The 26,092-nt window shown below is 40.2% G+C and overlaps 1 protein-coding gene across 1 annotated transcript in view; it reads right to left on the bottom strand.

Moving 5' to 3' along the window:
• Positions 1 to 26,092, bottom strand: part of LOC140195030 (exostosin-1-like) — a 151,129-nt gene that overhangs the window by 26,286 nt on the left and 98,751 nt on the right. The window contains exons 4-8 of the mRNA XM_072252615.1: positions 25,504 to 25,623; positions 20,425 to 20,557; positions 18,890 to 19,008; positions 17,257 to 17,352; positions 8,735 to 8,824 (exon numbers count right to left, since the gene is read on the bottom strand). Of these exons, the coding sequence (XP_072108716.1) occupies positions 8,735 to 8,824; positions 17,257 to 17,352; positions 18,890 to 19,008; positions 20,425 to 20,557; positions 25,504 to 25,623 (558 nt within the window). The remainder of the gene's footprint in view (positions 1 to 8,734; positions 8,825 to 17,256; positions 17,353 to 18,889; positions 19,009 to 20,424; positions 20,558 to 25,503; positions 25,624 to 26,092) is intronic.

Raw genomic sequence — 26,092 nt, 5'->3', positions numbered from 1 at the left:
AGTTGGATGATCAGCCATGATCATACTGAATGGTGGTGCAGGCTCGAAGGGCCGAATGGCCTATTCCTGCACCTATTTTCTATGTTTCTATGTTTCTAAAAGTTAACCTCCAGGTTGAGTCGGTGGCGAAGAAGGCGAATGCAATGTTGCCATTCATTTCTAGAGGTATGGAATATAAGAGCAGAGATGTGATGTTGAGGCTCTATAAGGCACTCGTGAGACCGCACTTAGAGTATTGTGTGCAGTTTTGGGCTCCTTATTTTAGAAAGGATATACTGACAATGGAGAGGGTTCACAGAAGATTTACAGGAGTGATTCCAGGAATGAAAGGTTTACCATATGAGGAACGTCTGGCAGCTCTTGGGCTGTATTCCCTGGAGTTCAGGAGAATGAGGGGGTATCTCATAGAAACGTTCCGAATGTTAAAAGGCCTGAACAGATTCGATATGGCAAAGTTATTTCCCATGGTAGGGGATTCTAGGACAAGAGGGCACGACTTCAGGATTGAAGGGTGTCCATTTAGAACAGAGATGCAGAGAAATTACTTTAGTCAGAGGGTGGTAAATCTGTGGAATTTGTTGCTACAAGCGGCTGTGGAGGCCAAGTCATTGGGTGCATTGAAGGCAGAGATAGATAGGTTATTGATTAGCCAGGGCATCAAAGGGGTGGGGAGAAGGCAGGGGAGAGGGGATGACTGGAAGAATTGCATCAGCCCATGATTGAATGGCAGAACAGAATTGTTGGGCCAAATGGCCTACTTCTGCTCCTATATCTTATGGCCTTACTACTCTCTGGCTAAAAAAATTTCTCCTTGCCCCTGCTCTAAAAGGTTGCCCCTTTATTTTGCGACTGTGCCTTCTACCTCTGGATTCCTCCACCAGAGGAAACATCCTCTCCACAGCCACCCTGTCTAGTCCTTTCCACATTCCATAGGCTCTACAGGAACACATTCCAGTATTCGTCTAAATTCCAGTGAGTCGGGGCCCAGAGCTGCCAAACGCTCCTCATACGTTAACCCTTTTTCCTGGAATCATCCTTGTGAACTTCCTTTGGACTCTCTCCAATGACAACACATATTTTCTGAGATATGGGGCCCTTTTTTAAACTAAAAATTTTGCTTTTTTTCAGCAATACAAAGGCAACTTGGAACTTCTGTTCAAATCTATGAAACAAAACTCTGGTCTTTTCTTCCAGTTTCTTGTGTGCAGATACTTTTCCTCAGCAGGTCAGGCAGCATCTATGATCTTTTGAACTGAGACCCTTCTTTAGGACTGGAAAGGAAGGGGAAGATGACAGGTTGGGGGGGTTGGGAAAGGAGGAGAAGCGAGAAGGTGATCGGGGAAGCTGGGAGGTAATAGATGGAAAAGGCAAAGGACTGAAGAGAAACCTGACAGGCCAGTACACCGGACCACGGGAGAAAGGGAAGGAGGTGGGGCGCTAGGAGGAGGTGATAAGACAGGTGAAGAGAACAGGTAAGAGGAAAGCCAGAGTGGGGAATTGAAGGAGAAGGAGGGGGAAGGGAAAAATACCAGAAGCTGGAGAAATCAATGTTCATGCCATCAGGTTGTAGGCTACTTAGGTGGAACATGAGGTGTGGTCTCATCATGGCAAAAGCAGAAACCATGTCAGAACGGGAATTGGATTTATAAAGACCGGCCACCAGGATATCCTCTTCTTCATGGATGGAGTGAAGGTGCTCTACAAAGTAGTCCTTCAATCTACAGCGGGTCTCATCAAAGTAGAGGAGGCTGCATTGGGACACTGGATTCAGTAGACGACCCCAATAGATTCGCAGGTGAAGCGTTGCCTCTCCTGAAAGAACTGTTTGGTGCCCTGAATGGAGATGAGGGACGAGCTGAATGGACGGGTGTAACACTTCTTCCAGGATGAAGATTTGTGGGGAGGGTGAATGAACAAGGGAATCATGGAAGTAGCAATCACTGCAGAAAGTAGAAAGTGGAGGGAGGGTGTGGTAAAGATATATTTGCCATTAGGGTCCTGCTGAAGATGGCAGACCTTGTAGAGATTTATTGGATTTGGAGGCTCCAACCCATCTGGTTTCTCCTCATTAATGACCATAAGACCATAAGACAAAGGAGCAGAAGTAGGCCATTCGGCCCATCGAGTCTGCTCTGCCATTTTATCATGAGCTGATCCATTTTATCCTATTTAGTCCCACCGCCCCACCTTCTCACCATAACCTTTGATGCCCTGGCTACTCAGATACCTATCAATCTCTGCCTTAAATACACCCAATGACTTGGCCTCCACTGCTGCCCGTGGCAACAAATTCCATAGATTCACCACTCTCTGACTAAAAAAATTTTTTCGCATTTCTGTTCTGAAAGGGCGCCCTTCAATCCTGAAGTCATGCCCTCTCGTACTAGACTCCCCCATCATGGGAAACAACTTTGCCACATCCACTCTGTCCATGCCTTTTAACATTCGAAATGTTTCTATGAGGTCTCCCCTCATTCTTCTAAACTCCAAGGAATACAGTCCAAGAACGGACAAACGTTCCTCATATGTTAACCCTCTCATTCCCGGAATCATTCTAGTGAATCTTCTCTGTACCCTCTCCAACGTCAGCACATCCTTTCTTAAATAAGGAGACCAAAACTGCCCACAGTACTCCAAGTGAGGTCTCACCAGCACCTTATAGAGCCTCAACATCACATCCCTGCTCCTATACTCTATTCCTCTAGAAATGAATGCCAACATTGCATTCGCCTTCTTCACCACTGACTCAACCTGGAGGTTAACTTTAAGGGAATCCTGTACGAGGACTCCCAAGTCCCGTTGCATCTCAGAACTTTGAATTCTTTCCCCATTTAAATAATAGCCTGGCCGTTTATTTTTTCTGCCAAAGTGCATAACCATACACTTTCCAACATTGTACTTCATTTGCCACTTCTCTGCCCATTCTTCCAATCTATCCAAGTCTCTCTGCAGACTCTCCGTTTCCTCAGCACTACCGGCCCCTCCACCTATCTTCGTATCGCCAGCAAACTTAGCCACAAAGCCCTCTATTCCATAATCCAAATCGTTGATGTACAATGTAAAAAGAAGCAGCCCCAACACTGATCCCTGTGGAACACCACTGGTAACTGGCAGCCAACCAGAATAGGATCCCTTTATTCCCACTCTCTGTTTCCTGCCAATCAGCCAACGCTCTATCCACGTATGTAACTTTCCTGTAATTCCATGGGCTCTTATCTTGTTAAGCAGCCTCATGTGTGGCACCTTGTCAAAGGCCTTCTGAAAATTCAAATATATAACATCCACTGCATCTCCCTTGTCTAGCCTACTGGTAATTTCCTCAAAAAATTGTAATAGGTTTGTCAGGCAGGATTTTCCTTTAAGGAATCCATGCTGAGTTCTGCCTATCTTGTCATATGCCAAATGACGTACTCCAAACCAGGCAATATCCTTGTGAGTTTCCTCTACATTCTCTCCAGTGCAATCAAATCATAACTAAGCAAAGAAGCAATCCTTCACCATTACCCAATGTCTCTTATTAATAAGACAAATTTTTGTCAGATTAGCAATGGGCCCTTACTCTTTGGACCAGCCTTCCATGCGAGACCTTGTCAAAGGGCTTTTTAAAGTCCACGTAAATTACATCAGCTGCAGAGGGCTTATAAATATATTCATTTGCCTCTCCAAAAATTAATACCCTCAACTTCCTCCCGACCTTCCCCAAGCATTTTCAGTGCTCTGTACCTACTGTTTGATTTTTATTTTACCTACCATTAATAAATCTCTTGATGTCTCAACATGCAGTGTTGCCCAGACCTGTCATCTCTACTCATTGACCTTACAGGAACAAGTTGGCCCCGATATCTCACTATTTTACTTTTAAAAGACTTTCTCATATGTAGATTTACCTGCAAGTAGCTGCTCCCAGTCTACATTTGGCAATCCCAATGATTTTGAAATGAGGTGGGGTGGTTCTACTATAAATGATGTTTTAGCAGAGTTGTGAGAAGTGATCTTGGCTTGGAAAGTGTGGAATCAGCTTGGATGGGAATGAGATGAAAAGTATAAAACACGCTCTCTAATCCAGGTACCATCCTGCTAAATCAGATGGGGGCAGGGGAATGTATTTCATATAAGTTACAAATGTAATATTCTCCATCTGCCAAATTACTTAAGCAGAATTTTTTTTTGGATTTCCTACTTTAGTTATACTGATTTGGTTTTAAATTCACGATCAACTCATTTGACCAATGTGGACACCAGATTTCCACACATTTCAACCAACTGTTCTCTGGTTTCGCAAAACTTTACTAAAGGAAACTAAGAAAGATACTGCAACCAAGACAATCTTGTCTACAAAACTCTTCACTAGAACTCTTCTCCTACCCCTACCTTTATATCTCTGGTATTTTCACTCTTCCTTCTCAGTCCTGATGAAGGATCTCGGTCTGAAACAGCAACTGCTTATTCATTTCCATAGATACTGCCTGACCTCCAGCATTTTGTCTGTGGATTTCCAGTATCTGCAGAATTTCTCTTGCTTAAGATGACCAGCAAGCTGCCTTCCAACAAATGTAAAGGATTGTTGAACTCATTCCCTATGTGAGGGGAAAGGTCTTCCCTCGCCTAACACTTATTATCCTTTCAAGGATGGTTCTGGCATCCGAGTAGTGTTCTTACAATTACTTCTCAGCCTAGCCCTATTGATTAAATCACCCAGAGCAAGCTGAGGCTTGTTAGCTTTGGCATTGGCATAGTTCATTTTCAAAAGCCGCCTGCCTCTTTTTTTGCACGTGAAGTAGGAGAAGCAAATACTTGCTTGGCAGACAATCAGATTAATGAGTTGGCTTCCACACAGTATATGGCATGATATAATTTATTTTGTCATGCTTGCATTGTAACTAAGCAATTGCTGAGAAGCCCAGTCAAAAAGGAAAAGCTAGTTTTGAGATTGTTGGTGAAAAAGAAATTAGAGTTAATATGAATGTTATATTGATTGGATCATTCACGATGACAGGGACTGTTTAAATTGCTTGAATCCTTCCTCTTCCACTGATGGCGATGACAGTCTTTCTCTTGAGATGTAGCAGACCATTATGAAAATTGACACAAGTCTCCTTCCAATGTGATGCAGGCAGAATTGTTCTAGCATACATCAATGATCATCTTTAACACATTTTACATCACTGCATGAACTTCAATGCTGCTCTTGTGAGAATTAGTCTGTGAGACATCAGCTATATTGTCAATGAATAGCACTTGGCATGTACTCCTTTTCGTTTGTGGTGACTCAAATGCAGCTGACATAGATTAACACAGAAAGCTGCTTCAATAGCAAGGCTAATAATTAGGGTCTAGGCACCACCTTAATTCCTGCGCTCCCTGTTCAAGCAGATTGGAAATGTTTTCACTGAGGGACAACCAGGGAAAGAAATAAGACCAACTAGAATAAATCAGCCGAACATTTAGAATTCTTCCTTAATGATATGCAAGGAAAATAACTCTAATTGGAACCCAATGCAAGAAACTCACCTCACCCCCGGTCCAAGTGTTGATTCACATTCTTGGATATCAACTCACTGACGTAGGGAATGTCAGCAAAAACCTCCATCGCTATTCCAAATAAGCAAACTACAAACCTCCAACAATTTGTGGCCTAGTACCATATTACAACATTAAGCACACTGAATTATCTTCAGACTTAGATTGTTTTGGATCACATCTACATGGAAGTGTACAGTGAAATGGATACTTGCTCTTTACTTCACCCCTTACCCCCTCACGGTTTCACCTATCACCTTGTACTTCTTCCTCCCCTCCCCCCTTCTAACTCTGACTCCTCATCTTTTCTCCCCCACCCCCCCCAGTCCTGGCCTGAAATGTTGACGACACTCTTTTCCATGGATGCTGCCTGTCCTGCTGGGTTCCTCCAGCATTTTTAGTGTTGTTTGGATGTCCAGCATCTGCAGATTTTGTCATTAGTAAAATGGGTCTTTGTGTTAACTATCAACCGATCCAAGGCTGTTTTGGGGGCTGGCCCATAAGTGTCACCACACGTTCTGGCGCCAGCATAGGATGTCCATAATGTTCAACACAAGCAGCAACAATAAGTCTCCTTCCTATCCCTTACTCACACAGGCCCATGACCCCAGGACAGGCTGCCTCTGGGCCTCCAGTTCTTGGCCCCAGGCTCTCAAACTTGCAGATATCAGGACTCAAACCTCCAGTCCCAACTCAGGTAACATGGCATTGGCCACGAAAAATTTTTCCTTGTACTTTTTTGCTCCCTCTATGTTGACAAATTGGAAACTCATTTTTCCCATCATAAAACTCAAATCACATATTTGACTGGAAAAATGGCAGATGGAATTTGATGCAGACAAGTGCGAGGTTTTAGACTTCAGTAGGTCCAATCAGGGTAGACCTTACAAAGTGAATGGTAGGGCACTGAGAAGTGTGGGAGAACAAAGGGATCTGGGTACATAGTTCGTTGAAAGTGGCGTTACAGGTAGATAGGGTTGTAAAGAAAGCTCTGGCCTTCACAAATCAATGTACTGAGTACAGAATGGGATGTTATGTTGAAGTTGTACAAGACGATGGTGAGGCCAATTTGGAGTACTGTGTGCAGTTTTGGTCACCTACCTACAGGAAAGATGTAAACAAGGTTGAAAGAGTGCAGGAAAATTTACATGGATGCTGCTGGTTCTGAAGCACCCGAATCATAAGGAAAGACTGAATAGGTTAGGACTGTATTCTTTAAAACTTAGAAGACTGAGGAGATTAGGTAGAGATATACAAAATTATGAGGGCTATAGATAGGGTAAATGGAAGCAGGCTTTTTCTACTGAGGTTGGGTGGGACTACAACCAGAGGTTACAGCTTAAGGATGAAAGGTGAGAAGTTTAAGGGGAAGATGATGGGAAACTTCTTCACTCAGAGGGTTGTGAGAGTGTGGAATGAACTGCCAGCACAATGGCCCACACGAGCTCAATTTCAACACTTAAGAGAAGTTTGGATAGGTACATAGATTGTAGGGATTTTGAGGGCTATAGTCTGGTGCAGGTAGTTGGGAGTAGGCAGTTTACAATTGTTTTGGCATGGACTAGATGGGCCGAAGGGCCTGTTTTTTGTGCTCTACTTCTCTATAACTTCATATGGGAATATTTCAATAATAACAAGGTGAAAGCAATTGTCAGTTTGCGCTATTTGCACCACCTAAACGTGCTGAATGCAAAGCAACCTGGAATCTTGCATTCCAGTAGGTGAAGGAAGGTGACTCGCATTATCCCTGTTTCATGACAGTGTTCTACACCTCCACCACTCCTAACCTCAACAAGTCTTATTCACAATGGCCTTGAGTTGTCATCACTACACTCAAAACCAAAACTGTGCTGTGCTGGAAACTGCTGAACGGTGACTGAAATTTATAGCATATACATAGGCACTGCTATTAACTAAATTAATGAAAATTGCAGCCACTTCACTCCACTTTCTAAACAGTCAGTCATCAAATTTGTATGTCAGTTTCAGAGAAACATCTTTGGCCTTTGCTGGAAAGTGACTGTGTGTACACAATACCCTCACCAAAACTGCATCTAGAAGATTGATCCCTTCACATGTGTCTGCACCATGGACACATTTTTGGAATATTAAGAACATTATTTGCACCCAAAAAAAAATCCCCATTGAAGGGATAGGAGGAGTGATATTCTTAAAGGGTTGACTATTTGCCCAAAAATTGTTTCTAGAACTGTGGAGTGATTTAAAAAAAATAACTTGCATGATTAGAGAAGGTTACAAGGTACCATTTCTTTTATCTTTAATTTTGAAGAGGACAATAGACATTTGTTTTCCCAAATAACTTCAAGTAATTAATATTCCATGGTTAATTGATCAGAATTGCAATGCTTCGGGAACTCTCCTCTCTTCTTCCTTGCCCTCAAGTTAATTCCATTAAGAATCCTGGTTTTCCATTCCTTAGCTCTCTATTTCATAACAAATGTATAAGCCACATTACATTAAGTTTCAGGATCTCCCTTTATCTTAATGGTTGCTTCACTCTCAATGCTTCCAGGTGCTGCAAGAATTTCCTTGCCCCATAACTAACCTCAACTCTTCACATCAGCCTCATTTACAGAGCCAAATACATGGATACCCTTCCTTGTACCAGAAACGCAGTCCCTTTTATCCATTCATCAAAATTTTCTTTTAAATAAAAGAGAACTGCATGCAAATCTCCATCCATAATCCACTATTAATCAAGAGCTTGAATTTTGGGGAAAATTAACAGTATAAACACTAATTAATATAGACAACCTTAGGATTATGATTAGGTTCAGGAACAGTTACTGCTCTTGAAGCAGAGGGGATAACTTAACTAACCCCCATCACTGAACCACAACTTATGAGCTCACTTTCATGGTCCTTTTCATCTCATGTTCTTGTTATTTATTATTATTAGTCTTTTTTAAAGCTTTCTTTTTGAAGTAGTTTGTGGTCTTTTACACATTAACTAACAATAACTTCATTTAAGATCTTGTGTTTTTCGACGTAGTAACAATCAGGAGCAGAAATCCTAATAACTTGCTCCCTCTTTAATCCACATGAACAGAATAATTGTGCCAGGACTTCATTCTGCTCATTGGATGAAATCAATTTAATTGTCAGGAAGAGGATTCAAGTGAACCTCGCAAAGCAGACAATGCATTTGCAAATGTAATTGACAGGTAGCCTGACCAGCATTAAATGTACTCACCTCTGTAGTAGAAAGAACAGTATCCTCATCGAGGCTAAGAATGGCATGTGTATGGATAGCATCATATGGAAGAAAACGGCTGCTCATAACCTGTACAGGGTCCAGAGAAACAAAACATAACCAACTGTGTATTGGAAAGGAGGGAAATGCAAGACAAAATGTCGCTTTTTCCACCACGCCATCAGACTGATTAATTCACGCTGATACAATTGTATTTCTATGCTATATTGACTGTCCTATTTTACATACTACTTATTACAAATTACTATAAATTGCACATTGCACATTTAGTTAGAGACGTAATGTAAAGATTTTTATGTGAAGGATGTAAGAAATAGTTAATTCAATTCACTTCTAAAAAGGACTCTTAACTCTTCCTATATGATGTGCATTTGATAATGTCACTGCTGAAACAATCAGCACTATATGACACCAATAGTCCCAACTTAAACATAGCTGAGTGTTCTTCCTATGCACAAGCTTATATCCTGCAGAAAGACATTGTTAAGTCATTGTCAAAATATTCTAAGCATGAGATACCATGCAGCATGCACAATACGCTGGAGGAACTCAGCAGGTCGGGCAGCATCCATGGAAACGAACAGTCAACATTTCGGGCCGGAACCCTTCGTCAGAACTGAGGAGGGAAGGGGCAAAGGCCCTATAAAGAAGGTGGGTGGTGGGTGGGAAGGAGAAGGCTGGTAGGTGCCAGGTGAAAAACCAGTAAGGGGAAAGATCAAGGGGTGGGGGAGGGGGAGGGGATAGGCAGGAAAGGTGAAGGAGGAATAGGGAAAAGATACCATGCAAAATCATTTGATTTAGTTACAAAACGTTAACATTTACAGTGTTAACAAAGGCATAGAATTTCCTAAGGATTTGATATTTACATTGCAAGACACAATTTCCTCCATTTTTCCTCTTAATTTTGATCCAGGGACTTTAAAGCACTGGCCTTGAAAATGGATGTGGCAGTAACTGGTGCTAGGTTGCTTTTGATACAGGTAGTGCTTCTTAAACAGAGGTTTTTTTAAAAAAAATGCTTAGAATAAAAAATTAACCTTTAATCCAAAGATGTCCAGTTAGTAGGTAATTGGTCACACGAGTGTAACTGGGTGACGCGAGTTCATGGACCGATGGGCATGCTACTGTGGAGTATCTCAAAATAAGAATGGAGCACAGTATCAAGCCTTTCTGATCCAACGTGCCCACACTGATCAATTACTCTCGTGACCAATTAACCTTCCTATCTGTACGTCGTTGTAACGTGGGAAAAACTGGAGCACCTGTAGGAAACCCACGCAGTTATGGGGCAAACATACAGCGGTGGAATTGAACTTGGATTGCCGGCTCTATAATGGCGTTACACTAACCACTGTGATACTGTCCTGCCCCGAGGCTTTCAACACTGGCTGGGAAGCATTGTGTACTTTCTCATCTGGTAGAACTCAAATGCTGTGCCTCAAGAAGCAGAATAGCTCAGGAGTGGTCCAAGTCAGACCTACAAATATCAAATGTAAAGAGGCAAGATCCTTAACAGTGTTGATGTGCTGAGAGATCCTGGGGTCCGAGTTGAGAGCTCCCCGATAGTGCCAACACAGGTTGATAGGGTGGTTAAAAAGACATATGGCATGCTTGGCTTTATTAGTCAATGCTTGGCTTTATTAGTCAAGGCATTGTGTTCAAAAGTCAGGAAATTATGTCTGGCTTTATAAAATTCTCGCTAGGCTGCATCTTAAGTATTTCGTACAGATCTTGTTGCCTAATATACAAAGGATGTTCAGCCTTTGGAGAGGGTGCAGAAGAGTTTTACCAGGATAATCATAGTCATACTTTATTGATCCCAGGGGAAATTGGTTTTTGTTACAGTTGCACCATAAATAATAAATAGTAATAGAACCTAAATAGTTAAATAGTAATATGTAAATTATGCCAGTAAATTATGAAATAGGTCCAGGACCAGCCTATTGTCTCAGGGTGTCTGACCCCACAAGGGAGGAGTTGTAAAGTTTGATGGCCACAGGCAGGAATGACTTCCTATGACGCTCTGTGCTGCATCTTGGTAGAATGAGTCTCTGGCTGAATGTACTCCTGTACCCACCCAGTACATTATGTAGTGGATGGGAGACATTGACCAAGATGGCATGCAACTTAGACAGCATCCTCTTTTCAGACACCACCGTGACAGAGTCCAGTTCCATCCTCACAACATCACTGGCCTTACGAATGAGTTTGTTGATGCTGTTGGTGTCTGCTACCTTCAGCCTGCTGCCCCAGCACACAACAGCAAACATGATAGCACTGGATTAGAGGGCATGTGCTATAATGAGAGGTTGGACAAATGTGGATTGCTTTCTTTAGAGCAGCAGAGGCTGAAGGGAAATCTGATAGACGTTTATAAGATTATGAAAGGCATAGATAGAGTAGACAGAATCTTTTTCCCAGGATTGAAATGTCTAATACCACAGAGGATGTACTTAAGGTGAGAGGGGGCAATTTTAAAGAAGATGTGAGGGGCAAGTTTTTTAAAATATATAAACAGAGTCCTGGGTGCCTGGAATGTGCTGTCTGGGGTAGTGGTAAAGGCAGGTACATTAGCCAATTTTAAGAGACATTTAGCTAGGCACATGAATGTGAGGGACTGACATGGACATTGTGTAAGCAGAAGGAATAAGTTTAGTTGGCCATTTGATTACTAAATTAATTGGTTTGGCACAAGACTGCAGGCTGAAGGGCCTGTTCCTGTACTGAACTGTTCAATGTTCAATTAATAAAGCTCTTGTGTAAGCTACAATACTCATGTTTCCTAAAATATAATTGTTGGCATAGAAAAGAATCTGCAATAAATATGGCCTTGTCTTTTCTGCTCTCACTGAAAAAAACAAAATTTTAAATTAATAGAATATTACAAACTGAGCTTTGAGCATTATAAGTACCAGATCCATGAAGTATTCCTCTTCTGTTCATTCAAGACCTCTTGAAAAAAAAAGCACTTATTCATGTAAAATTAAGTGCCAGGGCATGTAAACAAATACACACTTTCACAGGACTTTTAAGCATGAGCAACCAGCCTTATCAAATTCATTCAGTTATGTCCTCAGAACACTGTTCTATGTTCTATCATATGACAAATTTTATATGATACTTAAAGAATCAATGTCTCCCCTATTGTACAAGATGTCATATAGTCTGGAGGAACATCTTATCTTGTGGAAAAGATGAGCTGGAATTGGAAGGTCACCACTGACACTCCAGCAAGAATAAAACTAAAAATACCCTAAACTCCTGATCTTAATCCACGTTGCACACTGGCAAGCCTGCCAGTTATCTTCATAAATACAAGCCCATCGAGCCATATGTTTCTCTCCTTTCAGACAATCAAGAGCTTGAAGAGTGAAAAGAATGAGCTGATGTAATGTAACACAATGAACCTCCAGCTCAGCTAATATTCTCTGTTGCTGGAAATGTGAACATTGACTGATCATCCCTAATTTCATCTCATCTGAGGCAGCAGTTGGGAATTAGTGGGTCTGGAGCACAAACAGGTAAGGATGGCCAATTTCTTCGTGTGAAACACTGACTGAACCAGATGGGTTTTTACAATGACCTCAGTTTCATGCTTACATTTGCTCCTGGGACTTCACATCTCATGAATCTGATTTGAAATTTTCTGAGGAAGTGATGAAGAAGGTTGACTGGGGCAGGACAGTGGATGGTGTCTACATGAAGCAAATGAAAAGATGGAGAAGTTCAGCAGATCAGGCAGCGTCGCAGACGGAAATGGGACAATCAATGCTTTGGGGTGAGACTCTTCACCTGCCTACGTGGACTTTAGCAAGGCTTGAATGGTAGTCTGAAAAGACCATAAGACAAAGGAGCAGAAGTAGGCCATTCGGCCCATCAAGTCTGCTCCGCCATTTTATCATGAGCTGATCCATCTTATCCTATTTAGTCCCACTGCCCCACCTTCTCACCATAACCTTTGATGCCCTGGCTACTCAGATACCTAACAATCTCTGCCTTAAATACACCCAATGACTTGGCCTCCACTGCTGCCCGTGGCAACAAATTCCATAGATTCACCACCTCTGACTAAAAAAATTTCTTCGCATTTCTGTTCTGAAAGGGCGCCCTTCAATCCTTAAGTCATGCCCTTTCGTACTAGACTCCCCCATCATGGGAAACAACTTTGCCACATCCACTCTGTCCATGCCTTTTAACATTCGAAATGTTTCTATGAGGTCTCCCCTCATTCTTCTAAACTCCAAGGAATACAGTCCAAGAGCGGACAAACGTTCCGCATATGTTAACGCTCTCATTCCCGGAATCATTCTAGTGAATCTTCTCTGTACCCTCTCCAACGTCAGCACATCCTTTCTTAAATAAGGAGACCAAAACTGCCCACAGTACTCCAAGTGAGGTCTCACCAGCACCTTATAGAGCCTCAACATCACATCCCTGCTCCTATACTCTATTCCTCTAGAAATGAATGCCAACATTGTTAGATCATAAAGGATTCAGGGTGAACTAGCAAATTGGCTTAGTAGAAGGTGGTGGTAGCAGAGAGTTGTCACTTAGATTCGAAGCCTGTGATCATTGCTGTGCCACAGGGATTGTCACATGTTAACAATTGGATAAGTTTGGAGATGACAACAAAATTGGTGGTATAGTGGACAGTATCAGCTAAGATCACAACAGATCTGGGACAACTGAAGAAAATGACAGATGGATTGCACTCTGACAGATGCAAGGTATTGCATGTTGGGTAATTAAATGGAGGCAAAATGTGCACAGTAAATGGTAGGACCATGGAGAGTACTGTACATCGAATATTGAACATAAAAATCTACAGCACATTACAGGCCCTTCGGCCCACAATATTGTGCCAACGACGTAATCTCCTCTAGAAACTGCCTAGAATTTCCTTACCACATAGCCCTCTATTTTTCTAAGCTCCATGTACCTATCTAAGAGTCTTTTAAAAGACCCTATTGTAGCCGTCTCTACCACCGTTGCTGGCAGTGCATTCCATGCACACACCACTCTGTGAAAAACTTACCTCTGACATTCCCCCCTGTACCTACTTCCAAGCATCTTATAACTATGCCCCTTGTGTTATCCATTTCAGCCCTGGAAAAAAACCTCTGGCCATCCACATGATCATCTTATACACTTCTCATCATCTGTCACTTCAAGGAGAAAAGGACAAGTTCACTCAACTTATTCTCATAAGGCATGCTCTCCAATCCATGCAACATTCTTGTAAATCTCCTCTGCACTCTTTCTATACTATCCACATCCTTCCTGTAGTGTGGTGACCAGAGCTGAACACAGTACTCCAAGTGGGGTCTAACTAAGGTCTTATATAACTGTAAAATTACCTCAAGGCCCTTGAACCCAATCCGATGGTTGACGAATGCCAACACACCATACACCTTCTTAACAACACTGTCGACCTGCGCAGCAGCTTTGAGTGTCCTAAAGACACGGACCCCAAGATCTCTCTGATCCTCCACACTGCCAAGAGTCTTACCATTAATACTATATTCTGTCTTCAAATTTGACCTACCAAAATGAACTATCTCACACTCATCTGGATTGAACTCCATCTGCCACTTCTCAGCTCAGTTTTGTATCCTATCAATGTCCCACTGTAACCTCTGACAGCCTTCCACACTATCCACAACAACCCCAACCTTTGTGTCATCAGCAAATTTACTAACTCATCCCTCCACTTCCTCATCCAGATCATTTATATATAAAAAAAAATCACAAAAAGGAGGGGTCCTAGAACAGATCCCTGTGGAACACCACTGTTCACCAACCTCCATGAAGAATATGAACCATCTACAACCACCCTTTGCCTTCATTGGGCAAGCCGATTCTGGACCCACAAAGCAAAGTCCCCTTGGATCACATGCCTCCTTACTTTCTCAATAAGCCTTGTATGGGGAACCTTATCAAATGCCTTACTGAAATCCATATAAACTACATCCATTGCTCTACCTTCAATGTGTTTTGTTACATCCTCAAATAATTAAATTCAGTTCATAAGGCATGGCCTGCCCTTGACAAAGTCATGTTGACTATCCCTAATCAGATTATGTCTCCCCAAATGCTCATAAATCCTGCCTTTCAGGATCTTCTCCAACTTAAGTAAGCCTCACTCTTGTAGAACAGAGACCTAATGGTACAGGCATATAATAAATGGAAAGTAGTGATACAACAGGGAAGTGAAGATCTTGTTCAGCACATTTACTAACATCGATCTGGACAATCAGAGCAGAATTGGGGATAGCATGTTGCATTCCCAATTACCTTTGGTGATCTTCAACACAATAACCAAATACTTAATGAAAAGATTCATCACTTTAAAATGGTCCCCTCATCACAGACTGACAGCATTTTAAAAGTCAAAATGATTCTCACCATAACAACATTTCTATAATATAGTTTCTTGGATTTCTTGCCACACTAGAGATTTCAGAACTGATGCACTTTTTCCAACAGGAGTTTTTCCAACACTCTAAAATGCTCAGTAAATAGTCGCTGGACAGACTGACGAGCCCAAAGAGGTGTACTTATTGCTAATATTTATCACAGCATGTAACAGTTGTACATTAGAACAGCTAAATGTACATCACCCCAATTTGGAAGTGTATGTCATTTCTTCATCATCATGGTGTCTTACTCTTGAACTCCCTACCCAATGTCATTGTGAGAAAACATTCACCCAAAGGACTGCAGCAATTCAAGGCGGCAGCTCATTACAATGAGGGGTGGATAATAAAAGCTTTTAAGGTCTCTACAACCTATGTTCTCTTTTTTTCATTGATTCCAAGAGCCGCAAGAAAACGAATCTCAAGGTGGTAGGGATATGGTGACATGTACTTACTTTGATAATAAATTTACTTTGAACTTTTCCTCACTAGCAAATGCCTGAAAAATAAATAAGTCCAGGCTAGAAATTTGATTTTCTGTTTGAGGGTACAGAATTTGGAGTGGCACAGTAGTATAGTGGTTATTGCAATTGCTTTTACAGTACCAGCGATCACCAATGGGGATTGCTTCCTGCTACTGTCCGTACGAAGATGTAATCACCCTGTGACCATGTGGGTTTCCTCTCTCATTCCCAAGATGTACAAGTTGGGGTTAGTGAGTTGTGGCTAGTGAGTTGTAGCATGCTATGATGGCACGGAGAGCGTGGCAACACTTGCAGGCTGCCCCAGCACAATTCTCAGTTAGCTGGTCGCTGATACAAAATGGCGTGCTTCATTGTATGTTTTGATATACATGTAACAAATAAAGCTAATCTCATCAGAATCAAATATTTTTATAGCACCACTGTTTTTACCAATTCACTTGATATTGTATAGTTTAAGTGAGCCACAGGTTCGTCATCATCAGTTAAAGTCCTCAGCAAATGATGGCCGTTACACAAATTATAGAACAGTGATCCACTCCAAACAGGTGTCACAAAAAAGTTTTGTCAAAGTTTCTTCCGAAAAAAGTCTTTAAATTTGCATTGAAGATTCTAACTTTTAAGAAAACAACTCAGTATTCTGACCACAGTACCTCCTGTGCCTAACTGAGCATATGTTGATGGTCTTCAGCTGCCCTATCTGATCCACTTCAAGGTTTGGTGTGTTGTGCGTTCAGAGATGCTGTAATGCCTGTTATTTGATTTACTGTTGCCTTCTTGCTTGAACCAGCCTTGTCATTCTCTCTCATTATTAAGGCGTTTTTGCCCACAGAACTGCTTCTCACTAGATTTTTTGTTTTTCGCATTATTCTTTAGCATTACTCTTTTCCTATAAACTTTTTAGACTTGTGCGTAAAAATCCCAGGAGATCAACAGTTTCTACGATACTCAAACTACCCTATCAGACACCAACAACCATTCCATGGTCAAAGCCACTTACATCACATTTCTTTCCCATTCTGCTGGTTGGTCTGAACAATAACTGAAGCACTTGATTGTCTCTGCATGTTTTTATCTACTAAGTTGTTGCCACATAATTGCGGATTAAATATTTGCACTACTAAGCAGGTGTACCTAATAATATGACCAATGAATGTATAATTTCCTCAAAGATCACCAACGGTGTTAATTTCTGTAAGCCCCTGTTCATTATTGTACATTCACTCTATATTACTGGTCAGTCAAGCTGCTGTATCATTAAGCCAAAGACACAAACTTCAATTTTGCAATCCATCACAGATACAAATAATATCACCTCATTCTTTTTGAAAACATCAAGCCATACAAAACAGAAATTTAAAATATAAATTAAAAAATATACAAAATATGAATTTTAGTTACACTGTTGATAAATCTATCGCCATGATAACCAAGCTTAAATTGTTCAAAAGATTCTGAGGCTTGGATGAGTCTTTCTTCCCCATCAAAATCAAAATTACTGCCAAATTATACAATCTCCATCTCTATCAATTCAGAGTGCAATGTATATTGAAGATCAAATGTGTGTGTGTGTGTGTATACACGCGCGCATGAGCAAACTTACTTTATTTTCTCCTTCGATTACCAGTAGAGGTACTGTAGTTGAGGGCCAACGGTGCTTGGCTGGTAGGGGTTTGTCACAGTCCCATAAAACAATAACCTAAAAAGAACCAAAAATAGTTAGTCATAGAATTTACACTGATGCTAATCTCATGGCAATTAAAATGCTGTTTCATAAATTAAAATATTATTACTTATTCCAAAATAATGTCATATACTTTAATCTTGGAATATTTCTGTTTTTCATACAATACAGATTTTGACAAGTTTTGTGATCATGTTTATTGGAAGTATCACTAGAAGGAACTGAATAAAAACAAGAGAAATGTGTTTTCTAAGCCCGCAATTACAGCCAGAAATAAAAGTTTTTCAAGTTTACAGATGCAGTGAGATATGGAGGAGCACAATTTTATTATAGCAATGTCTCTGACTTTACTAATGATTTCCAAAACAGGAACTTATTTTATTCACTGAGCAGCCAAAGTACACTAAATAAAATCATGTAGGTTTTGATTGTTAATCTGTGTTCAGTTAGTAATTTCAGTTTCTGTCATTGTAGGAGCAATGTGATTGCCATCAGTTTGCAGGGGTGGAGGGAAGGGAGAGGTCTATATACATTCCAGTATCTGGTAGTTATAAGACTACTAGACAGAAGACCCACCTGGCCCATTGAGTCTGCTCCAGCATTCAATCTTGTCTAGTTCTTTTTCCCCAACCCTATTCGTCTGCATTCTCTTGGTAACCCTTAATCCCCTTACTTGTCAAGAACCAATAAACATCAGTCTTAAATATACCCAATGACCTGGCTTCCAAAGCTCACTGTGTCAATGAATTCTATAGATTCTCCTCTACCTTCTGGCTGAAGAAATTCCTCACCTCAGTTTGAAAGGGAATCTTGATCCAAGATTCTTCTACCAATGGAAACATCCTATCCACACCCAGTTGATCTAGGTCTCTCAGTGTTCAGTAGATTATCTTAACTATGCTTTGACTATGTTAAGACCATTAGACCATAAGATATAGGAGAAGAATTAGGCCATTTTGCCCAATTGAGTCTGCATTTCTTCATGGCTGATCTATTTTCCTCTTAATCCTAATTTCTTGCCTTCTCCCTGTAACCCTTCATATCCTAATCAAGAAGCTGCCAACTTCTGCCTTAAATAACCTCAATGACTTGGCTTCTACAACCACCAGTGGAAACAAATTTCACAGATTCACCACCTTCTGGCAGAAAAAATTACTCCTAATCTCCATTTATAAATGGAAGTCCCTCTATTCTGACTGAGGCTGTGCCCTCTAGTCTTAGACTCCCCCACCATAGGAAACATCCTCTCCACATTCATTCTATCAAGGCCTTTCAAGCATTCTATAGGTTTCAATGAGATTCCACCACCCCCACTTTCTTCTAAATTCCAGTTAAGGCAGAAAGAACAACTGCAGTCAAACTAAAGTTTGTCATTAAAACTGACATTGATAGTAGCCTAAGACAGGCTTTCCATTGGCTGCTACTATTTGTAGGACTACAGCCTAACCACACACTACTTGCAGAGACATGAACCACAGCTCTCCATCTCTAATCTTGAGTATCAATGTAAACTATGTATTTGCTAAATTGAATGGAGAAATGGACGGCTTACCTGGGCACAATATTGACTCTTAGTTACTGCCAGCAGGAGCTTTAATATTGGCTGTGACTGCGAAACCAGCGGAGTCACTGCATGGATAATGGCAGTAAACTTTGTTGAAGGCATTATACCTGAAACAAAAATCAGAGAAGCTATAAAAAACAGAAGCTAAAAACAACCAGAGGCTGATTATAACAACATTAAACCTTGTAACGGAACCTTGGCTTTCCATATTAGGAAATCCAACACCACCACACTCCGAATTGCTGGAGTGGGGAAGTTTATATTCGCTCTGTAGCTTTTCTTTTCAACCCTTAGCTTGAAATCTTTTCTCCACTTTAAATTGTTGGTACTGTGATTTGATAATGATGTGGAAAGATCAATGTGGTATCTGATGTCTTGGTGAATGCATCAAAATGGTTATATCTTACTGGATAACGCAAGGTCAGAAAAGCCAGAGAGGCAAATAAGGGTTGTATGAAATACAGGGCAAGTGGAATTAAAAACTGTTGAAAGAAAACACTGCAACAGACGGAAAGAATATTAAACACAGGAATATACTATCGCTGTTAAACATCTATTCCTTTTAGAGTCAGGGCATTACAGAACAGAAACAACTCCTTTGGCCCATCTAGTCCGTGCAGAACTATCATTCTACTTAGTCCCACCAACCTGCACTCACACCATAGCCCTTCATATCCATCCCATCTGTGTATTTATCCAAATTTCTCTTAAGTGTTGCAATCAAACCCACATCCACTACTTCTGCTGGCAGCTCGTTTCACTCTCTTACCACCAGTGAAGTTCCCTCTTCGGTTCTCCTTAAATAATTCACCTTTCTTCTTTAATCTATGACCTCTAGTTCTAGTCTCACTCAACTTCAATGGAAAAATACTTGTATTTATTCTATCTACCTCCCCCCATAGTTTGTATTTCTGGTCAGATTAGGTGAAGAAACACAAGTCACGCCACTGAGTATTCAAAGACTTGAGCTCTGATTTTACCACTCACAGGGCAACTCTTCTTCATTTCAAACTGCTGCATGACTAAAATATGCCAAACACTCAATAACTCTCAATAAATACAAATCTGATAGACGAAAGAGACTCATTCCAGAAATAATCTGAACATCAATCAACTTTGCATTCCTGTCATTACAGACGTGCGCCTGTAATGTTTGAATACATTCATTGTACTTTCTTAAACCATATTTGTCTGTGGCTGTTCTAAAGCATCAGAAGTGAGTAAAGACCAAAGATTGCTTCTCTGGTATTTCTTCATTCATAAAATACCTCTGCAACTACATCAATAGATTATCAATGAATTATAAGATTGCATCTAAGATACTTGCATACCCTTTTACTGCCTTGAATGGAAATAGTTTAACATCCAGGTTCCAGGTTATTCTGAGAAGTTAATTTATGACCAACAAAGTTTGTAACATACACTTGCTATTATTTTTATGCAAGTATTGAAATATACAAAGGATTAACAATGTACAGTATTTACTATCTGATCATGATGTACAAATTTAAATGACTACTTACCTAGATACGAATAATAAAAAGGGAAATCTCCTAGATAGGTTGAATACTGTGGCTGACTGAATAATCCTCCTGGAGGTTTATTCCAAATTAAGCCATTGCGAGACATATGGTTAAAAATTCTGTCTTGAATTATCTGTTTAAAAAAAAATATTATTAGCAATACCAATGTCTCCCTACTGCAAAGGATGGATCTTCTGGTGATATATCCAAAAAATGAGTAACTGCTCTTTACTCAGTTCCCCATTCATCCAATTTCCTAATCTGCTCCACCATAATAAATGATATATCACATTTGAACACTGCATGAAGATACAACTATTGTCATGAATGCGTATAATAAAATCTACAGGGTTTCCCAGATATACAAATGGAAAAAAAAGTGTTAAGTGAAAACTCAAACCAAAATGACATTTCATGTTACTTTCAGTTCTGTAGCAGACGTCACAAATGTCATAAAACTTCAATATCTTGAAAATATACCAACGTAAGTACTTAATAACATTTAAGTTTTGAATTAACAATAAAAGTATGCAGTATATTCTGCATCCTTTCAGGTTACGTTAAGTGAAATACAAGTTATAGAGGAGTTTTGACAAGATGGATATATCCTTTTGCAGGAGAACCTAGAAACTGTTCCTATCTTCACCAGCTTCAAGTTCCTAGGTGTGAACATCTGTTCTGGTCCAACCACGTTGGTATCAGACCCAAGAGAGGCTCTACTTCCTCAGGCCTTGAGGCCTGGTGTAGTTTCTCATCCTGAGATGTACACAAGAGCACTTTCTTCCAAAAAAGTCATGCTCATCTATAATAAATGCTGATTTAGTGATGATTCTCCTTAATGATTTTAACTTCTGTGAAAAATCTTTCACTGCCAAAATAACTTCACAATTATACCTAACGTGCGAGTATTTAAACTCCTTGAAAAACATGAACCAGCCATGGTTGGCCTTGAATTTATTGCAAACAACAAAAATCTGCAGATGCTGGAAATCCAAGCAACACACAAAATGCTGGAGGAACTTGGCAGGCCAGGCAGCACCTATGGAAATAAAATACATTTAATGTTTCAGGTCTGGCCTTTTGAATTCTTCCAGCATTTTGTGTGTGTTGCTTGAACCTATTGGATCTTTCAAAGAATTCATCCCTCCCCACATATTGCCATGAGGATCATGCATTTCTCCAAATCATTTCAAAGAGTGCATGCCACTGATTGCAATTCCATAACCTCATACTTAACATCTCTTCCTTTTACTGTTCATATATCTACAGAAAAATTGAGATTTTTCTAGAAAAATAAGATCCCTTACTATGCTTCTAGTCTACCCTTTAGGGATTTACTTCCATTGCCATAGTCACTTTCAAGCATGTGTAGACTACGCTACTAATTGGCCCATTATTTAACCATGACAGCTGCTTATTTGGGACAATTCTTAAAGAACAAAAACAAATCATGAAAATTGCTGAGATTCCCTTCATTTATTTGGGATAATATACCACTTCACTGGGGCAGAGGACTTGATGAACGGGCTTTAACTAGCCTCAATCGCACACAGCTGTGCATCTGTTAGATGCTACACCATGCATTTTAAATAGCATCAGTTACCTGTATTTGAGTTCGAAAAGCAGTGATCTTTGTTACTGATAGTTGGTGAGAAATAAGCATTGATACTTGGAGATGCCAGAAACTGTCAGAAGTGAAAATGAAATGATTTCACTACTTCAACAAGCGAGGAACTATGAAGAATTTGAAGGTATTGACAATCATCTTGAAAGTTGCTTTTGGTCCCCAATGGACACTCAGCTGTGGCTCAAAGCAGCTGTATGCATGCGACTATACACTGGTACACTGCTTCGACAGATGGGCTAAACTAGGCTTCATACGCTGGTGAGATAGAAACATGCCTGTCCTAGCATGCGGTCAGCTCTAGCAGACTAGGCTGATAACATCTACAGTGAAATCTAACGACCAGGTAAGTGGTTCTGTGACATGTAGAGAGCGAAGAGCATGACGAGGCACAGGAGTAGTCATGGTCATCCACAGCAACCAGGGAAGGCCCCAGTCCTCATATCTACTCGTACCACCAGACCTGGACTTCTGAGGTCGAGAACTGGCCCAGTGCACTCCACCCTAAAAGCTTTCCCGCACAGGTTTCCTGTGATCATTGGATATGACAGACAGTTGCCAGTAGTACTGGTAGTGCTTTGCATTCCACTTAAAAGCATAATTTGTGACTCAGTTGAACAACAGCTTCTTTTTTTAGCATTTTAAATTATTTCCATGAAGCTTCAGCTAATTGGGCCAAAATGGGTCACGATGTGTCCCAGTGAACCAGAATCAATTGAATAGCAAGTTTCAAAGATCAATGTCAATAGGTACCCTACAAGTCAAGCAGCTGCTGTCTGGTGTCTCAAGGCATTCAAGTAAAATGGTCAAACTATTGGATAGGGATTTTCATATGTAATGCACTGGTTAAGATTTTTTACTGCTAATGCTGTAGGGTATTTCATTTAAGACTTTTGCAGAAGTAGTGTTCTGCTGATTGTGTTTCAGTTAGAAATAAGGGGTTGTGATGTTCACCTTAGGAGAGTTGCATCAGTCAATCAGTATGGTGGAATTGGGAGAAGGTTCTGGAGAAAGCTGGGTGGAGAAGTTTTTGTGATGAACACTGGTGTGGGTTGAAGTCTTTTTGGTGGGAGCTGGGAAAAGACAAAAGGGAAGATGTCTGAGGATGCCGTCCTGGTTACGCAGGGTGCTTTGTGCAGATGAATGACTTCAAGGAGGAAGGGCCAATATTCCAGTGAAGGAGTCTGTTTGTTCGAGATGGATTTCTGCAACATTCAGGAGATGGTGTGGGCTTTCCCACAGACCGTGGGACCAGCTTGCGAGTTAAAGACAACTTCAACATGAGCTCCAACTTTATATGCATGTGGAGACTGGGTTAACTTATGGGCCCTTCCATTTTTTCTTCCCTTTTCTTTTTCTTACTAACCATTCAATAAAGCTAAAATTGGTAAGTATGCATTCTTCATATTTGTCTGTAGTGTACGATCTGTTATTTCTTGGTGATGGCTAATTGAATGGGGGTAGTATTTACACAGTATTCACACAGATCACAGTTCGGATAGTCGAAACATCCCAACTTTCTGGTTTTGATGGGACCCAAGTGATACCGACCCTAGACGCAGAGTTCAAGAAAGTTAGCTTTCTCATTGCTGAGTCCAGTTGCTGTTAGCGAGGGTGCTAACAAACTGTGTTTCCAAGATGTCCAGTAAAAAGAAGTTTCACGTATCATTGCTGTTCATTAATCATATTAACAAAGGTGAACAGGAAGTTCTTGCAATGTCAAGACAGGATACAATAGAAATATGTTGAAGACCAGTTCCTGTTGCAGGTGACCCTCAACTCAGGTAATGGAAGTTCACAAATCACTACCCAAAATTTAAAACATACAGAATAAAATTCACTTTTATGGCACTTATGCAGAAAAATCTCCTTGATGTATATGCAGGTGACTTGGTTTCTTACAGAAAATCATGATATGGACCATTTTCTAGGAACACAAGCCCCCCCCCCCCCCCCACTCAATCCTCATAACATGGAACTAGAAACTGACATTTTTCTGTGTATTCAGGAATGTTTATTATAGTGAGAAAAGCTTTGTTAATCAAGTCATGGTCTCTAAATAGTCAATTGCATCATAGCAAATATTTGCAAATTGAGTAGCTGTGTAACCATGCGGCAAAAATTATGACTTTAGACGTTGCACAGAACCACTCATCTCTGGACTCAAATCCCCAGCTAAGCTGAATTTGCATTTTTATAGTTATAGGAACAAATGGGGCTGCAAAAGATTGAATAGTGGAAGGCAAGAGAAATGACAAATCTGCTTTTTACAGCTGATTGTAATTCTCCTACATTGGGTGAAAAACTTGGATGATGGTTCAGAATGGTAATTTTCGGAAAGCTGTCTAGGCTTTTCATTCAATAAAATCAGCACTGGGAACTGGTTATCCATTACGCACATTTATTCCTATTGTCTCCCCCACTCCCCACAACTTCCAAAGCCCTATCCACTTCTGCCACCCACCCCCTCCTGTACATAGATCCAATACTCACTATGATGGGGAGAAAGCTTGAAATATTGTAACATCTTGATGAATTTTAATGAGGTGCTCAAGGTATAACAGAACTATTGCTGTAAATGCTAGCTAGTCCACCTTATCACATGTAAGAGTTAAACTTCTTCCCGTATCTAGACTACATAGTACATGTTTTTCTGCTGGGGAATACAAAGCATGTCTTCAAAATTTTAATTCTTTATAGATTGATTCTAGCTTTTAAGAATGGAGACTTTAAAGTGAATCTCAAAGATAAGGGTAGACTTTTGTCACATGGCCTCACTAATCAATTCATCATTGATAGCAGCTGTGTAGTCTACGCAATGAAATATCAGTTGGGCATAGTTCCGAATGGATGATCATATTGGTCTGATTACCCCACCAATTTAGCAGTAGAAAACAGCAACAAACAATTTAACAACATTAAAAGTATTTCATAAAATTGGTAACTTCAATGTTCTTTATAAAATGTAATTCTCATCAACCCAAACTTTGAGAAGTTACTCAACTAAAATGAATGGAAGTGAGATGCTGCTGATTAAATGTTGATAAGGCCACAGTGTGAATGACTTCTAAATAAATATGCTAATATACATGCACACAAATTAAAATATTCAGTACTCGCTTCCATTCATGAAGCTTGATGAGCACAAGCAGTATGGCACGCTGCAGACAATTTAACTGGCTATAGGCCCCCTGAGAACTAAATAACCCATTTATACTGTCACTGTATTTTCATGTACAGAATAATTTTGTGGCATTGGATAATGTTTTCATATACAATATGCTGCTTGTAGAGAGTGAAAATTTTACAGTAGACATAATCACAAGTAGAAATTAATCTGATGAATGATCTCTAAATGGGTTTAAAAACTTCAATCTTTAGTTGGGTCAGAAAGTTCACAACATTTTCATAAAATTATGAGTGAATTAAGGGTTAAATTGCAAAGTCATACTCACTTCTAACGTAGTCAATACTATCCTCTCAACTGAAGAAAAATAAGCGTCCCATAAGAACTGTGTCTGCTGCCTAAGTGCTAAGATTTTGTTCTGATTAATAGACCTTACAGTCGATGGTATCTGTAAGACAAGGGAATGTATGATCAGCAATTGTACAAAATGTAAACTTTATCAAGTTTACTAATTGATCAATACTTTATCTTCACAGAGGAAAACTAACAACTTATTGCTTCACTTTGGTAATGAATTTGCAAGACACTTGTGTAATAGTACGCGTGAAACAGACCAACAACTAATAAAACAGATTTCAGGTTAACAGTGCCATCTCTGCACATCCTTCCTTTCCCCAGTGGAGGAAGCATAAATCAAACCATTGTTTTAAAAAGATATAAAATGACAATTTCCACTGATTGATCATTCTGAGTCAATGCATTTAATAAAAATCATAAATTAAACACCAAGCTTCAAATATATTTTATAAGTTACTTTGTTTTACTAACAACAGCACTTCCTTTAATAGTTTATGTTTCATTCTAGGACAGAAAGGCAATATGCTTCTGCTTGTAGCCTTAAATCAACCAAGTTGAAT

Source organism: Mobula birostris, chromosome 1, assembly GCF_030028105.1.
Source record: "Mobula birostris isolate sMobBir1 chromosome 1, sMobBir1.hap1, whole genome shotgun sequence".
Classification (NCBI taxonomy): Eukaryota; Metazoa; Chordata; class Chondrichthyes; order Myliobatiformes; family Myliobatidae; genus Mobula; species Mobula birostris.
Note: the sequence above shows the minus strand (reverse complement) of the source record. Positions and strands in the feature narration are given on the sequence as shown.